The sequence below is a fragment of the Juglans microcarpa x Juglans regia genome, chromosome 4D, assembly GCF_004785595.1.
Source record: "Juglans microcarpa x Juglans regia isolate MS1-56 chromosome 4D, Jm3101_v1.0, whole genome shotgun sequence".
Lineage (NCBI taxonomy): Eukaryota > Viridiplantae > Streptophyta > Magnoliopsida > Fagales > Juglandaceae > Juglans > Juglans microcarpa x Juglans regia.
This window is the reverse complement of record NC_054600.1, coordinates 16,955,200-16,973,743: the sequence shown is the minus strand read 5'-3', so window position 1 is coordinate 16,973,743 and position 18,544 is coordinate 16,955,200. Positions and strand designations below refer to the sequence as shown.

At 34.9% G+C, this 18,544-nt stretch overlaps 1 protein-coding gene across 2 annotated transcripts in view; it reads right to left on the bottom strand.

Annotated features, from left to right (window-relative positions):
* Nucleotides 1–842: 842 nt before the first annotated feature.
* LOC121259888 (60S ribosomal protein L38-like) overlaps nucleotides 843–18,544 on the bottom strand; it is a 69,303-nt gene continuing 51,601 nt past the window's right edge. The window contains exons 1-3 of one of the 2 annotated variants that reach the window (XM_041161691.1): nucleotides 5,053–5,280; nucleotides 1,663–1,846; nucleotides 843–1,096 (exon numbers count right to left, since the gene is read on the bottom strand). In XM_041161691.1, the coding sequence (XP_041017625.1) occupies nucleotides 1,074–1,096; nucleotides 1,663–1,846; nucleotides 5,053–5,055 (210 nt within the window). In that variant the 5' untranslated portion in view covers nucleotides 5,056–5,280 and the 3' untranslated portion in view covers nucleotides 843–1,073. Of the gene's footprint in view, nucleotides 1,097–1,662; nucleotides 1,847–5,052; nucleotides 5,281–18,544 lie in introns of those variants that run through there. The other variant, XM_041161692.1, reaches the window with a different exon arrangement.

Genomic DNA, 18,544 nt, shown 5'->3' with positions numbered 1-18,544 from the left:
TATTATTATTATTATTATTACTATTTAGTCATTTATAATTTGTAATTTCAACCTAGATGTATGGATTGTAATTTATAAATTTTATTGTATATTTTCTTTACTTTTTTTTTATTTTATTTTATAACTTTTTTTTCCCTTCCATTTAGAGTTTTGATGATTACAGATTTTTAATTTTTTATAGTATTTTTTCATTTTTTTCTATATTTTTCTTTTATTTATATTTTGGATGTTATTGAAATTTTGCATCTTCTTCTAGTTTTTTTTTTTTTTTTCTATTTTTTGTATGTAATAATAATTTAGGTTAAAAATAGTCTAAAAATTGAGACTTAGGCTAAAATTTGACTAGAAAAACCAGTTGGGCCATAACTAGAAAAGTTGCCCATTTGGGTAAGGGTCGAACCGACCATACCAAACCGGACCGATTGACAATGTTCCTGTTTGATTCATATGTCACTTCGGTCCGGTCCAGAGTAGAAAAATTCTGGACTAAACCCCTTCAGTCCGGTCCACAAAATGCCCTAAGAACCAACTGAACCGGACAGGACCAGATTCACCCCCCTACTCTCGCCCAATACAAAGTCTGCCAAAAATAAAGAATCAAGGGATATACAATTAATTCTATAAAAGGGAAAAGAAAAATATCAGTAGCCCACTCCAGTACACAGCATTTATGTGGACAAGGACAAAGTTTGAATAATGCATAAAATCTTTGCGTAGGATCAACCTAAATAACCAAGTATTCAACTGGTACGTGTTCGTTGCATGCATATTCAAGAGCAACCTAGGGAAATCGGTAACGAATAATAAAGTAAAAAAAATAAAATAAAATTGAGATATTGTTCTTTATGAAAGTGAAAAGACATAAAACAACTCGTATAAATAAAAAGTCTTTTGAAATGTTATCAAGTCTACACATCATGTCGAAAGAAAATGCAAGGTTTCTTGTTACCCAAGGACTGCTGCAGTGTAATGAAATTAAGGTCTAACAATTCGAAGCATGAAAATAAAAACGCATAAGATATCTCAACTTCTCATGGCACTAGCAAAAACACTCTGGGAAGTACTGCCTCTCTTTACACGTCCTGCACACTCAAACCTGAAAATAAAACAATGAAGCGAATATCAAGTGCGACCCACCACTTTGAAACGTACAAGGTAGTCAGTCCCACATTGCTCCATCATTATAACATCCACAACTAACTATATAATGTTGATGTCAGCCACAAAAGCTCGTTTGGATAGTGAGATGAGATGAGATGGCTTTAGATGAATTGACTAAAATATTGTTAGAATATTTTTTTAATATTATTATTATTCTGAGATTTGAAAAAGTTGAATTATTTATTATATTTTTGTATGAAAATTTGAAAAAGTTGTAATGATGAGATGAGATGAAATAGGTTGAGAGTGTTTCTGTATCCAAACGGTACCTAAAGTTTCCAAGTTCACTTATTTTTTTCTTCCTCAAACTGGGAAACTTTTTATGTCTATATTTTCTCAGATATATTATCAGAAAAACATAATATGAAAGTGTAAAAAGCAAGACTGAAGTGCAGCACATGTGTTGCATGTCAGGCGCTTCTGCCTCAAAAGTCAAAGGGGCAAAATAAACCAAGCTAGCAAAATCTAACCAAAAAATTATAGTTGAATAAAAAGTGATACCTGGAGGAAGGGATTGCTTCAACTTGTCAGCCTTCTCTGTGTCGAACACACAAAGTGTGTAAAGGTACTTAGAGCAGCGAACTTTAAACTTCACCACATCCTTGCTTTTCTTGATCTTAACAGAGCGTGCATCCTTCCTTCTAGCAGTCAGAAGGAAATCCTTGATCTCATGGATTTGCTTTGGCTGATCAAAGTAGACAAATACTTGTAAAACACACAATAATAAAATAAATCTTAGAACCAACAAAACATGTTTTGAGCTATCAGCAGAAACATATGATATACACCAATATTATGGGGAAAAAATATGACGAGATTATACAAGACGGGGTAAAAAAGGCTGCAACAGCATGAAAGAGAGAACATAAAAGAATCTATTTAGTTGACCCGATCAGGATAACATCACTGTGATATTATGAGATTTTTTTTTTTTTTTATTTATAATTAGAACAAGACTTTATTAAAACAAGCAATTAGGCATAGCATAAGTACACAGGAAGTATAAAAGAGAAAACTCCTAATTACAAGCTAGGAGCTAGAAAATGAAAGAAGGAAATCATGAAACTTTGCCCCATTAAGAACAGTAGCAGAAGCCCAAAAAATTAATGCATGTAAGAAAAATCCTCTAATCTCTTCCAGCAAGTGTTCCCTATCTTCAAAACTTTGGTCATTCATTTCAAGCCAAATACACCACATAAGGCATAGAGGAATCATTTTCCATACAACTGCGATTTGGCAGTTGCTCTGGAAACCTCTCCATCAAGCCAGAAGATCCACCACCCTCCTAGGCATCACCCATGCAATACCAATCCTATTAAAATTCTCATCCCATAAAGCCTACTTGGATATTATGAGGTTCACAAGTCAAGGCACAAAAAAGGGGAGCAATAGCATGAAAAGGATAAAAAATAACTAGGTGAGCAGATTAGGATAATGTTACTATATCATTTCTTATGGCTATACTTAACTTATCATAAATTAAATAGCACAATCTCTTGGCTTAGCACAACACTGCCACACACATTCGACAGAAAAACATAAAAAAAAATGAAAAAGTAACCATGATTTATACCAATACCCTCCGTTTGATTACTGGGAAACTAGAGAAAAAGACTGCCATAAAACTAAAAGCACAATCCCTTATCTACTGTGTCAGGAGTTTTCAAGCGACACAGAACAAGACATTGTAAGCGGTAAACTTCAATCTCTTTTATCATTTCTCACAAACTTTCAGCGCAGCTGATGAGATCAAATTTTCTAAGCAACTAAAACAGGGGCAATCCAAAAACTCCAAGTCATAAATTTGTTAACATTTAAGTAATTCAAAGATGTTGATGTCTCACATATCAGTCATCCATATGGAAACCGCCAGGGTACAACTAAACCCTGCAGGCATTTAACTATTAAGCTGTATTCAAACTGAAGTATAAAATACCAGTAATAGTTAAAAAAATACTAGAAATCAAAACCAAAATTCAGAAGAAAAAGCTAACATTGCTTTTGAGAATGATCACTAAGCATCAATAAAACCTTTTATTTTTCAAAAAATAAAGTCACGTTATTTCTTTTACAGTATAAGAAAAACCCAATAAAATTTAGCTAGACCACAGAAATAGACAAACTCAATAAATAAGACGAATAATTTAAGATCCAAAATAACCGCAACCTTGATATAATATATGGAATCTTATGGAGTGAAAACTCCCTAGGAAGCCAAATTTTCCAAACAAGCCTTTATTTAAATAGTATGAATGTCACAAATCACAAAGTGACAAAATAAATATATTGATTCCAGATTTGAATCTGGAAACACAAAATATATCTTCCCACTTTGGGGAAATATTGTTGAATCTAAGTTACCACAAAGGCATAAAAATCATAATCGGTAAACAAAAACCATGGCTTAGAAGTGGTCATCAACCCTCCACATGGTGTTGCGGAAACTGGTGGAACAAACTAAGAACAAATTAAAATCAGCTCCCAAAAGCCTAGAAGTAGGCTTGTAGGAATTTTCAGGCAACAGAATTAAACAGAGGTAGATTTCCATCTCTGTCATCTCCCAATCAGTCAACACAACATGTGAGATCAAATTTTCTAAACAGTTAAACAGGGAAATCAAAAAGGTCCAAACCATAAAGTCATTAACATTTTTTGAAATGGCAGTAATTGAACAAAATATTGACCCACGTACCACAATTATCCCTAATGCAATCACCAAGCATACAACTAAAATACCAAAACTCAAAAGCAGGCATTTAAGTACTTAACCTGTGTTCAAACTGAAGGATAAGGTACCACTTGAAGTTCTCCTTCAAGAAAAAAACAATAGATACAAAACAACTAAGACTAAAACACATATAAATGTAGTTGTATATGTTTTGACCATAGGTGAAAACAGGCTATGTATGTTCTGCTAACAGGGCTCTAACTATATCCTAGTGATAATACAAATAAATCAAACAAAAGATTCCTAGAATACTAAACATGTAAAATCGTATTTTAATTATGGAGAAAATAAAATAACTGAGTACTTAAACTGATACTGATTTCCAGACTTGAGTTATCATTGCAATGCTAAATTTACAATTTTACTAACCCAAAGGAAATTTTTCATTTTATCTTAGTTCCAAACGGCACAGACCCCAAAATGAGGTAAGAATAAGAGAGACTAATTAACTTCTTTTTAATTGGAAATTTTAAAACTAAGAAAAACAATAACGAATACTACACTTTAAAAGCATAAATCAGAAAAAACGACCTGATATCAATTTGAGAAAGATCTCCAACGTCAATTTGGTTTCTGGAAATTTCTTAAAATACTAAATAATACTAAAAATTATATAAATATAGGGAATGAGGGAGGGAGGGAGGGAGGGAGAGTAATTCTTTTCTCAATTATATAAAAATTATATCAATTCACGGTTGCAAATATCTTTCCTCATATATATATATATATATATATAGAGAGAGAGAGAGAGAGAGAGAGAGAGTTCTGCAAAAAGATCATTAGCCAACCATTTTCCAGCCCAGAAAAATTAAAAAATCCAAAATAAAATCTCATATTTTTTCAGGATTAGAACCTAATAAAACTTAGCGAGACCGCTGGGAGGGAATAACTCATTACACTTAAAAAATAATTCAGATCGAAACGAATCGCACCGATTTTCTTTCTTTTTCCAAAAGCTTAACCAGCAAACACACAAATCCCAACACATGAAACAGCTTATCCAGATTGAAACGAACATAAGCAAATCATACCCAACGCAATAGTATAAAAAATCAATATTTAACTAAATTCAGCAGGCTGTACGAAACATTGAACTGCGTTTGTTTTCTAAGAAAATCCAAGAAAATAAAAGAATTTTACGTAGTATACAGAAAGAGACATACCATTTTTTCCTCGTCTTGCAGGAAAGCTTGTAGGGCTGAGGACCGGCGCGCTCCCAAGCCACTAGTGCCGTCGAAAGAAAAGGACTATGAGTGAGGAGGGTTCAGAAGCCCTAATTAAACTTTTCCTGTTTTGCCTGTTTTGTCCCTCTTATTTTTCCAATGTCCAATTAAGTTGTTGGGCCTGAGGATCGGATGTGTGATTTGCTCCCATTAGCCCCTCGTAAGATTGCAATGAAAATGCCAAACTGCCTTTGTAGTTTGTACTCCCTTTCTATGGTTTTGAATGCGTGGATGAGTCAAATTCGAGCCAGCAGTGAATACTTCCAGGTAATTGTTTATTTAATTTTGTTCATAGGAGTAGGGGTGCAATCAGTCCGGTCTAATCTGATTTTAGACAAAATCTAAGATCGAACTGATATGTACTAATTTTACATTTTTCAAAATCGATTATGCACTGGTTACCTTCTTAAACCGGTACTTCCGGTTTTACCGGTTTTCGGTTTGATTTTTCGAATTTTTTTAAAATGTAAGTTTGACAATTTATCATTAAAAATTTTTTTATAAAAGAAAAAATGATTTAAAATTTCTTTTATGCTTTTATTAAAAAAATATATGTTTTATGCTTTTATTAAAAAAATACGTTGTACTAAAAAAATATACTTTACTAAAAACTACTTAAATAAAAAATCTGGTTTACTACAAAAAATCTAATTGACTAAAAACTAATTTCCAAAAAATTGCTCTACTAAAAAAAATCTGCTACAAGCTTATAAATATAATAACTACAAAAATTGGAAAAAAAATTTGCAATACAAAGAAAAATCTGCTATGACTAAAGGATACAACTTACAGAATTTATACATCATACATTAAACAAAGCACTGCAAGTTTGCAACAAGTCCTTGCATGTTAAAGGAAATAACTTCCACATATTTTTTAGAGTAGTCACAAGAAATTTAGGAGTTTCATTTCAGGTTCATAAATAGTTTATTTAATATGTTCCACATATCAATGATTAATTCATAAGGATTGAAATAACATATTTAGTATTAGAAGCATGATTTTCTCTAATCTTTTTAAATATTTAAAATAATTCTCAATATAAATATAGAAATGATACTATACAAAAAAATAAGTATAGAGTTATTCGAGTTTATACGAGTCAAATCGAGCTCTATAAGATTTGCATAATTTAATATTCGATCATAACTTTGTGTTCATAAACGGCTAATTTAATAAACGAATCATTCCAAATTTGAATTTGATCGAGCCGATCTCGAGTGACTTGTGGAGTGGTATTGTTTATTTACAATACTTTTGCCATATTCTTCTTATCATTTGTGTCCTAATGCTCTCACATTTGTGATTACATGGATGTTGTTTTTTACAATAAACTTATATACACAAATGAGTTTAGACTTGGTATATTGAAACTTAGCAAAAAGTACATATGGAACAAGGGGCAAATACAAGGCTCAAGGCAGAAATTGCAACAAAAAATTATAAGAAACGAAGAAGAGGGGAGGAACAACGATACAGGGCTATAGAGATTTCCTCGTCTTTTTATTATGAGTTTCTTCTTCTTTCTTCATCTCCAATCACATAATAAAGAGCTACAGGAGAGTTGAGAAGTTGTATTCAACATACTTTATCGTGAAATCTCTTCCACAAACTCTGTAAACATTAGTCGTAGCGCCCTACCTCTCCTTTTTTATGCGTAATGTTAGTACAAGAGCTTATAAGGGTGTTCAATCGGACTGGTTTTTTTTCTGATCTGGTCCGAAATCTGGATTACACCCAAGCGGTTAAAAAGATTCTGGATCCAGTTACGGATCCGGTTATGTGACTCGGTTATTCGTAACCGGGTCATTTAAAATAAAAAAAAACCCGCCCCTTTCTTCAATCGAAATTTTCTTCGACTCTTCGGGTTTGCTTTCTCGAATCGTTAGGGTTTGCTCTCTCGGCTTCTTGAATCCGCCGTCTCGAATCCGCCTTCTCGAATCCGCCTTCTCTCTCGCTTAGGGTTTGCAGCTTTCTCGTCTTCTCCAATCCCTTCTGGCCTTCTCTCTCAAGGCTCTGTTATCTCTTGCCCCTTTCTCGTCCATAGAAACTTCGAAGTGCTTTCCGCATCTGGGTGAGACACGCGGAGGCTACCATCCATATTCTCTATCTCTCTCTCTAGCTCTTAAGGTATTTTCCTTTGCCCTGTAAGCTTATTTCGATGCTTTATTAGTAGATTTTTTCCTTTGCTTTGCTTTTCACATGGGATTTAGTTTTAATCACTGTTTTATGTAATACTTTGTTTGTTTGGTTTATATTATTTTGCCTTTGCTCTGTTTTTCACATGGGATTTAGTTTTCTTGCCATTACAGTTGGTTTATGGCATTATGCCTTTTATTTCCGTCTGCTTTTGATGGAGATTTTGAATGACCCATTTTATTCTTTTCCCATATTTGTCAAAAGGAACTCTTTGTACTTGTAGTGCCCTTACCAGGCTGGTTGAGGATTGTGGTGGTTCGGTGGAGGGTTGGTATAAAAATAAAATGCAACCAGTTTTAGGGCGGAGTATAACTGTGACGCCCCCAGATTCCGTTTGGGATTGGTAGGACATCCAAAGTGTCGGGACATGCAACACAAGGTTACCTGCCCCCGTTCATAACATATAAGATGCAATGTCCCTAACATGCATCTAGCATTATGCAATATTCGTAGCGGATAATTTTTTTTTGAGCAATACTATGCACCAAACTTATAATATCCCAAATAGTTAAAATATAAACCATACTTACTTAAAACATCCACAATTACAGCACTGGTCTCAAAAGACTGTAATCTCAAAACAACGAAGACCTGGCTCCATAATTACATTGCCAAAATATACTATTGGGCTAGTTCGTTGAGTAACTGGCGTAACTTGACTAATGATGCCGGAATACTATCCAAAGAGCTAACTATGGAGGCTGCAAGCTCTGGGTTGCGCCTACGGCATGTAGTCAACCTCCTACAGTCTGCCAGTGTCTGCTCCCTACTCTGATCCTGACACATCGCCTACCATTCGGGAGAATGATAGTTGGGACTACCATGGTGAGATTTGATTACAAATCTCAGCAAGTTAACAGGAAACTTCCACACAGGTTAATGATGCATGCATGTCAGTAAAAGAATGAATGCATACTCAAAGTCATAAGTAAGCATAGCATAACTTGATATACAACATGACATAAATGACATAACTTGAACTAAAACTGAAACTTAGTTTGACGTGACATGGCATGTACGTAAACTTAAAACATAACATGGACTAGCAACATAGCATGAACGTGAACATACATAATTTGAACATGAACTTGAACATAACATGAACCTGAGCATGACATAACATAAATGTGAACTTGGAACATAACGTGAACGTGAACATGACATAACATGAATGTGAACTTGAACATAACATGAACCTGAGCATAACATAACATCAATGTGAACTTGGAACATAACGTGAACGTGAACATAACATAACGTGAATGTGAACTTGAACGTGACATGAACTTGAACATAACATGACATAAACATGAACTTGAAATATATTCTTGTCTCCTGGGGTTACCATGATTGACATGAACTTGAAACTTGACATGGACGTAAACTTGAACATAACATGATGTGAAACATGACTTGAACGTGAAATACATGAATTTAGAATCTTATTCAATATACTTAATTAATAAAAGTGACTGTACAAGTGCTACACGGGTCCCCTTGAGCCGTGTGTCCCTGCCGATTACCGCATCACAACACAGGTGTCTATACCAGCTGTGAGTGCGTTAATACGTACTCCACAGTTGTTGTGGCCCTACGTATTCTACGTGTCACAATTGCTGTGTCTCACGTAGTGTATGCTCCACAGTTGTTGTGGCCCCATGAATTGTTTGTGTCACACTTGCTGTGGACACACGTAACATAATGTGTGGCTCCATCGGCGTTAGTGCCTGGCGCGCTCCCGTGACCAGCTAGTTAGGCCTCATTCGCAACCTGTTGACTGTACTTCGTCAACCCAAGAAATTTCACACCTATTTAGACACTCCAGCGTGAACAAAGGAGTTCCACTAGGATATTACCCCATCCTAGCACTTAGGGTCGTGATTGACATGAATAACTTAACTAGCATACATGACATCTCGTAACGTGACGTGACATGAACGTGATATAAAAGACAGAAGTCCTGACGTAGCGTAACGTGACTTGAATGTAAGATGTCAAACATGACGTACTTTGAGACATAAATGTAATAGAAAATATTTCATAACATGGCATACATGTAACAGACAATATTTCATGACATGACATAACATGTAACAGACAATATTTCGTGACATGGCATAACATATAACAGACAATATTTCATAACATGACATAACACGTGACAATGGATATTATGTGACATGACATACATATAACAGATAGCATACGTAATGTGACATACTTGCAACATATAGTAACATGAGACATAATATATTGTGTAACATATAAGTATTTCGTGACAGAATAATTTGTGTAATAGATAAACATGTAATGACATGGCATAAATAACAACATACAAACATAAATTGTAGTTCTCTTACCCATCACATATACACAGTAAACTAATAGTAAGTTAAGAGCTAATTTACCTCAATCGTTGCTTTCTACGAGATTAAAGTGCGAAACACGAGGAACTGTAAGAAGGTATTCTAAAAGTTAGAACTTTAATTACTAACAATTAGAAATGTGAAAAGAGAAAACTTAGAGTAAAATTACCATTTTACCCTCTACATGTGGGAAAATGACTATTTTACCCCTAACTTAAGGATTTCACATCCTAACTCCAGAAATTACCAAAATTTATATTCCTCATGTAAATTTTGTCCTAGACTCAAACATCAACTCAGAAAAATTTAAAACCATTTACAACTATGGAAAACTTACAATGGCCGAAACATGCATAGGCCATTTCTCTTGATTTTGGTTGTAATTTCTTCCATCTTCAAAACCCATGATTAAACAAAATTTTGTAACAAGGATCTTCCTATCCTAAGTTTAAAAAAAAACACTTAAAATATCCATTAAAAAAAGCTAATCATCAACACCAAACTTTTTGTAAAAAGACCCAAACTTTTTAACAAAAAGTAAACCCTTAAATCCCAAGTTTTGGCCTTAATAAAAACATCTCCAAGAATTCCAAAAAAAAGGAAAATATTACTTCTAACACATTCATAACATCATCCTAAGATCAACCATGCTTTAAATAATCAAACAAAAGCCACTAAAATCACAAAATAACACTTGGAGTTTTTGGTTTTAAACTTAGTCCAAAACAGAAACTTTTCTCTCCACTAACTTTGATCAATCTCTTGATCCATGGTTTAAATACAAGTGATCTTCAAACTAAAACATCTCATGGTTTAAAAATGTGTCCTAAAGAAGATCCAACCTTCAAAATTAAAATCACATGGCAAAAACTCAATAAAACATGGATCTAACACAAAAACATCAAATCTTAGGCCTAACCGAAATCCTCTTGCATAGAAAAATCATAACTTTAAAAATAATACTAAATATCTTCAAAATAATATCCTAACATGTATATAAGAGGCTTAGGATCATCATATAAAAATATCAAAGCCTTTGGAATAAGATCAAACCATGAAATATTCCAACTTTCACAAAACAAAAACTGTTTTTCCACTTCCAGTTTTCAAGTTTCTAAATCTAAGAAAATATATCATCGAAAGCTTTATCCATGCAACAAAATCTCAATGAACATTGATAAACACATGATAAAAACACTCCATAAAATTTTCGGACCAAGATATATCCATTAGCTTGGTCAAAAATTCCAAAACATATCATACTCTCCAGTTTCACACCCAGAATGACCTTTCATGGTTAAAAATACTTTTGACCGATCAAATGAGCATGGATTGAGACGAATAAGATATCCACCGAAACTAGAGTCAAATACGAAAAACTTTTATGAAGGAGTCATCATGAGAAAATACTTACAAAGGATCGAAAATGGTCACGTAAAAAGATACAGAAATCTGCCCAAAAGAGCGCTTTTGGGTTTCTCTCTAAGAACGGGGGAAAGAAGTGATAAAATGGAGAGAAGTGTGTCTTTCACGACTTTAGACTCCTGGAAGGGAAGTTATGGGCTTGAAAGACCCTTGATTGGAGTTGGCTATGTGACATAAAGCGGAGAATAGTGTAAGGCATGGACTGCCTGCAGCAGCTATGAGAGATGGAGGTTGATGGAGGGGATTTCTCCTTCACATCAAGGCACTATTGGGTGCAGCCAATGGCAGTGGATGGTCTGCCATGTGGGGGAGGAAACTTCTTCAAGAAACTTAGCCAAGGTGGCCTATTTCGTGCGCCTTGGTGGGCCCCAACCAAGTGGGCTTCAATTTGGCGTTTAAAAAGGGTTTGGTTAGGGTTTGAGGTGCTATCAAGCCCAAAACCAATTTTTCTTTGCCCAATCAAATTTCCAAGGTTTAAAAGGTTGGATAATGATGTCATAACAAGGATTTGATTAATTAATAGGATGTGGAAGTGATTTAATTAAGTGATTAAACACAATGCTAGAAATCAGGTTAGAAAGGGTTTGGAGGCCAACTTTAGGGTTTGTGAAACCGTTTAGGGTTTCGGTTTCAACAAATCTTTTGGGATTTCAATTGGATTTCAACCATTTAGGGTTTTGCTAGGGTTGAAACCCTCTTTAGTTTGGCACAATTTGGTTGAACAGATGAAACAAAGTTTTGCTTAGATGGCATAATCTCACACCTTGATTTCCTTCATAAATCTATCTAATGGTTTTTCTTTGTGCCAAGTGTCTAATACCATTCACTATGTGTGGTCAAGATTTTGCCAAGTGTCCAAATAAAACTTCTCTAACCTAATTTGGACATTCCACACTGTGATTTTGAAAATACTGCACTGGTTGTGCTTATCGAGGTTACTATTCACTCCGAAGAAATCCATAATAAACTTAGTACTGAAAAATCCTAAATATTCATATTAACTTGTAGTGAAAATCGTTTAGTGAAATTCAATCCCGAAATGCCCCTAAAAATAATTTCACAATTTTGAACAGCCATTTCGTTCGAAATTATGAAAATTGGCTATTGCGCCATAAAATCCTAAATAATCAACTGAGTCTACTAGCGTAGACCAAAACGCATTCTGACACTTCTAACTATCTCAAATAATTAAACTCATATTTCTAGCATCATAGTGAGTAGTAACACTGACTATGTTGACAGACTAAAACCAGTGCGATTGGTCGATTCGTAAAAACTTATGGAATTTTCATGAGGTTCCTAAAGTCAATAGAAATTCCACCGGTGAATTTCTAGTGGGCCATTACAATAACGTAAGGAATGTTTTAGTACTACTAGCTTGTGCATTATAGAGCATCTAAGATATTCACACTATTATAAAAATGGTACTCCATCAATGTCACACCATCTAAGATATTCTTGTCCAACCTCTCCCATTAGAGAGAATAAAAATCTTGGGAAGGATAAATCACCATCACACACTGGAGTTCGGATGGATGGTAAATGATCTAATCCTCAAGTGTTAGAATAATATGACCATGAAAAATTATAGGCGATGATTTTCAATTTGTTTATCCAGTGTGAATTTCCATTCAAGGTTATAGAGCATTCGGCATTTGTTAAACTTTTAGGTTATTTAGAGCCTAGACATACTTTGTCATCATGAACCACCTTCCAAAAAGAGTGTATTTATACAAGGAGGAGAAGCAAAAGTTGAAGGCATTGTTGAGCAGTCAAAGAGTTTGTTTGACCACCGATATATGGACATCGGTGCAAAACAAGAATTATATTTGTGTTACATGCCATTATATTGATCAAAGTTGGGTATTACACAAGAAAATTATAATATTTTTCAAGATTCCTAATCATAGGGGTGAGACCATTGCTTGGATGTTAGGGTCTTGCTTGGTGGATTGGGAGATTAATCGCCTTTGTATGATCACCATGGATAATGGCTCCTCTAATGATGTTGCTATTGATCATGTGAGAAGGAACATAAGAGATAATAAGTTCACAATTTTGGGAGACGAGTTCATACATGTGTGATGTGCTGCACATATTTTAAACCTCATTGTATGTGATGGTTTAAAAATTATTCATGATGCTGTAAATAAGATTAGAGAATCAATGAGATTTGTGAGGTCCTCACTGACAAGGCTTGATATGTTTAAAACATGTGCAAACGAGCTGAATATTGTGTGTGAAAAAATGGTGTGTCTAGATATTCCTACTAGATGGAACTCAACATACCTAATGCTTAGTATTGCTGAAAAATACGAAAGAGGTTTTGTACTAATGGGAGTGAATGAGTCAAGGCTTTTGGCACCTCCGTTTGAAGATTGGCAAATGGCTCGTATTTTTATTAAGTTTCTAAAAGTTTTTTATGATGCCACTTTGAAAATCTCTGGCTCATTGTATGTGACATCTAATATGTTATTTCAACAAATTTGTACAATTGAGAACACTTTGAACAACATGGGTCAAAGTGAGGATGATATGTTGATGAATATGGCTTCTACTATGAAACTTAAGTTTGATAAATATTAGGGGAACACAGATAGGATAAACATGATTGTTTATGTAGCTTTTGTCCTTGACCCTAAATATAAGATTACAGCCTTGTCATATTGGTTAAAAAGGTGTAAAGGGAATGAATGCGGAGATAGAATTGAGGCCAACGTAAGATTGCTCATGAATTGTTTGATTGAGCAATATCATAAGTTTCATGGGCTAGGTAGTGGAAGATCAAATATGGCCCATAGAAGTTCGTCAAGTATTATTGGTGATGACTTGGACTGTGAAGATTTTGATACAGCTCTAGAGCAATATTATGAGAAGCAAAACAGTTCAGTACTTAACTCGGACATGGATAGATATTTGTCAGATGTAATTGAACCAAAAGTACTCGAGTTTGAAATTTTGGATTGGTGGAAGAAGAACTCATTTAGATATCCTATCCTTCGGAGATCGCACGTGATGTATTGGGCATCCTTTTTTCCACTGTCGCATCCGAGTCCGCATTTAGTACCGGTGGACGTGTAATAGACCCATACCGAAGCTCATTAGCGCCGGAGACTATCCAAGAACTAATTTGCATGCAAAATTGGTTGACTTGTAAACCACTTAGTTCTTGGGAGGTCGAGAAGCATGTAGAACGTGTTGACATCGAAGATAAATACTTTTATTTGCTGAGTTTGATTTTTTATTATTAATTTATCCATTTAACTTAACCTCTACGTTTTTTTCTATTTAAGGTAACCCTCTTCCTTCAACTTCAGCAACTTAAGCAACTTCAACTTAACCTTCTTCTTAAGGTTCCCTTTATTTTTGTAATAATTCCTTGTAATACTCTGTTTCTTTGGTTTATATTATTTTTTCTTCTGTATCAAAATTCCATTATCTTGTAGATTCTCTAGGATGAGCAAGAAGAAGCAGCAATTAATGCAGAGAGTAATGCTGACTTGTTCTGATTTCTGCTATCTTTGCCATATAATGATGAATTTATAATGATGAGTTTATCTTGTTTCTATTTTTTTCTTGGAGCTGATTGAATTTGCCTTGTAATGTATATGGTGAACACCCCGTATACTTGGGCTTGCAGAATCTATGTACTAGTACAGGAGTGGAAATGACAATTCAACTAGAAGTGACTGAAGACAATTGGTCTCAGCCTAGTATTTTGTTTCAACTTTTTAATGCTCCACTCAGATTGCAAGAAGTTAATTAAAGAAAAATAATTTTTAAGTGCAAGTTGGAATGGTTGTTGTTGTAATGTACTCAAACTTGCAATCTTCTCATCATTTGAGACCTTGATATATAATGTCAATGTAATTCAGCCAGAAGTATCAGTTGTGATGTAAAATATAGACAAGCATCTTATGTCAAACTTGTTTGTTGCAGTTGAGCATTGGGAAACAGTGGAAGGAGCTTCTCGATGACAACGAAACAATAGGATTTATAATCCATGTAAGGATGTTATTTTTGGAGCACTGATGCTATCAGCATTTTTTTAAAATTTGGCCACCCATTTTTTTTTTAAATTCCTGTGGTTTCCATTCCAGATTGCTATCAGCACCGATGCCATATTCAAGATGTGAAGTCTAGCATTTTGATCTTTGTAAATTTATGTTTTAGTTTAATTAGTTGTGATGCATTATTATTTCTTTTTTTCTTTGTAAATTTATGTTTTAGTTTAATTGGTCGTGATGCAGTATTATTTCTTTTGTTCTTTGTAAATTTATGCTTTAGTTAATTAGTTGGATGTATTATTATTTTTTTGTTCTTTGTAAATTTATATTTTAGTTAATTAGTTGTGATGTATTATTATTTATTTTGTTTTTTGTAAATTTATTTTTTGCATTGTGATGTAACAACAATATTATTTATTTTGCATTTTTATTTATTTTGTTTGTTAATTGATTTTTTTTATAAAAATATTTTAAAAAGTCTTTAAATTATTTTTTTAAAACAATCTGGGCAATTTAAGCATATCAGAATTAAAAAAAAAAAAAAACAAGTGCTATACAAACATTTTTTAAAGTTTTAAAGTATTTAAAAAATAAAATAAAATAAAATCCGGATTTATCTGGTTATAACCCGGATTAAATCCGGTTATAATCTGGAACCGAATTAAATTCGGATATCTGGTTACAATCCGGATTTAATCTGGTTATCTTCTCGGATTAAATCCGAATTAAATCCACGCGGATAACTGCCCGAATTGATTAATCTGGATTTTAGCATCTAGATCCGGATCCAGTTATGGCCGGGTATCCAGATCTGGATCCGGATGAACACCCCTAAGAGTTTAGACTCAAGGGGTGGTAGGAGAGAGGGAGAGGGAGAGAGAGAGAGAGAGAGAGAGAGAGAGAGAGAGAGAGAGAGAGAGAGAGAGAGGACACTCTTAAAATGAGAATGCTTCTGAAAAGATTATGAGAAATGGACCAATTGGTAAGATTATGCTCTAAATAGTTGGCAATTTGATAAATAAGAAAAACCCAATAAAATTTAGCTAGACCACAGGGATAGCCAAACTCTATAAATAAGAAGAATAATTTAAGATCCAAAGTAACCGTAATCATTTTCTTCATTTTTCCAAAGAATTCCCAAAAAACCTCACAAATGCTAACCCATGGAAACAACTCTCCAAATTAAAAGGAATAAAAGCTAATAATAAGGTTGTGTTTGTATTACATGCATATAAATGAAGGATTACATGGCTCACTTTGAGGGTAAGTAACTCCAAAAAAAGGGAAGAAGAGAGAAAAGAGAGAGAAAGAGAGAAATTGGTTGTTGTATTGATTTTACATAAGGGAGGGAATCCCTTACACAGCGAACTATATGCTCTGACTTGTAACAAACTCCATAAGTAAAGACAAAACTATGGTGCTAGGCATCGAATAAAAATGTAAGACACCCGATGACAGGCTTAACAGGACTCCATGGACTAGACTTAAATGTGGGCCTAAGCCCTTCCAACTAAATGACCAACTGAACTTAACATCAATATTTCTAGTAATACTAAAGAAAAAGGCCCAACCAAATGGGAAGCCCATCAACCCATGACAACATAACTCTAATCTGCTTACTCAACTCATCTGCCAACAAAGTCATTAGTTCTTCACTTCTTCAAACCCTAAGTCCATCCATCTCTGATAGCGCCCTGGTAGCCTCTATCGAAGGTGACCCTAGAGTGTAACAAGGGCCCCCTTTTAAAACACCTTGCCTACAAGGTGAGGAAACAAGCCCTTCCTTATAGTAATTCTCCCAAGTTGCATTCTCCTTCCCCTGATCTTGCCATCACACCAATAGCTCTGTTATTGGCCGATTATTGAGAGGGCGCATCCTTCTATCTAAAATCTCCTCTAATTCTGGTTGTAAAATTCCCTGAGAGCTCACTGGTGGCAGTACTATCGTGGCAATCACTCTTTCTCCCAAATGTTTCTTGAGTTGGGAGAGACCGGATGGATCTGCTCTGTCTACAACAATTGTAGTTTTAGGCTACCTCTCCAACACGTTGTTCCACCAGAAGTTGGCCCACCAAAAATGGCCCATAGAACCGTGGGCCAACTTCTGGTTTTGCCATTGAGCAACCGATGTCTGGCAGTAAGGTTGAAGTATGAGGTACACCAAGTCTCCAGCTGTAAATTCTTGTTCTTTCCTTTTTAAATTCGCATATCTTAGCATCCTTTCTTATGCCTTGTGGACATTGTGATAGAGAAGTTGGATAATGTAGTCCCTTGATTTCAATTATGTTTCCACCTCTTTTGCCCTTATAGTACTAGGTATATAGGATGTCAATTTAGGAGGGGGTACCTGTACAAAGTCTCGAAAGGGAATAATTTTGTCGTGGTGTGTTGAGTGGTTTATACCACCACTCAGCAAGAGGCATCCACTTCACCCAAACCTTGGGCCTAACCCCACAAAAAACCCAATCTAGACATTTGTTCTCCACTTCTAACTACCCATTAGTCTATGGATGGTATGTTGTACTGAACTCCTATTGTACCCCTTGGACTTTGAACAATTTCTTCCAAAAAACACAGGTGTGAATGTGCTATCTTTGTTCGAGACAACGGATTATGGAAATCTATGTAATTTGAACACATGTTTAACAATCAACTAAGTTATTGACTTGGCAGTGTAAGGATGCCCCGATGATATAAAATGATTGTAATTAGCTAGCCAACCACAACTACCCACAAGGTGCTAAATCCATTTGAGCTTGGTAATTCCTCTATAAAGTCCATGGCAAGGGATGTAACAACCTACTAGGAAAGAGTGGTCTGCTTTCTGCTGTTGACACACCTCACAAGCTCTTATAAAGGCCTTCACCTAAAACTTCATCCCTGGCCAGTAGAGTTATTTCTCGGCCTTCTGAATGGTTTTGTCGTCCCCTGAATGTCCCCCCCCCCCCCCCCCCCCCCCATGGTTTGCTATGTAAGAACTAAAGGAGCTTAGCTTTGAGTGTAGGGAAATTTGCAATATAGATCCTCCCATTGTAGAAAAAAACCCTTCCCTCAAAGAATAATGTGGTGACAAGTGATAGCTATCCCTCTAGGCATCTTAAAATCAGATTCTGCAAGTTGGGATCCCCCTAATAACCTTGCTTAATTTCCTCTAACCATTATAGGGAAGGTACTGATAATTGTGCCAAGGAAACCTCCTCATCTTCTATTTTGTTGGACAGGCATCCGTCACTTTATTTTTTTACCCCTTTTTGTATTTCACAATAAAATCATAACTTAGCAACTTACTCAATCACTTCTATTGCATAGGTGTTCCAATCGTTTGGTCTAAGAGGTATTTTAGACTATGGTGGTCATTTTTTACCACAAAAGATCTCTCCAACAAGTAGGGTCTCCACTTTTGCATAGCAGTAACTTGTACATACAATTCCTTCT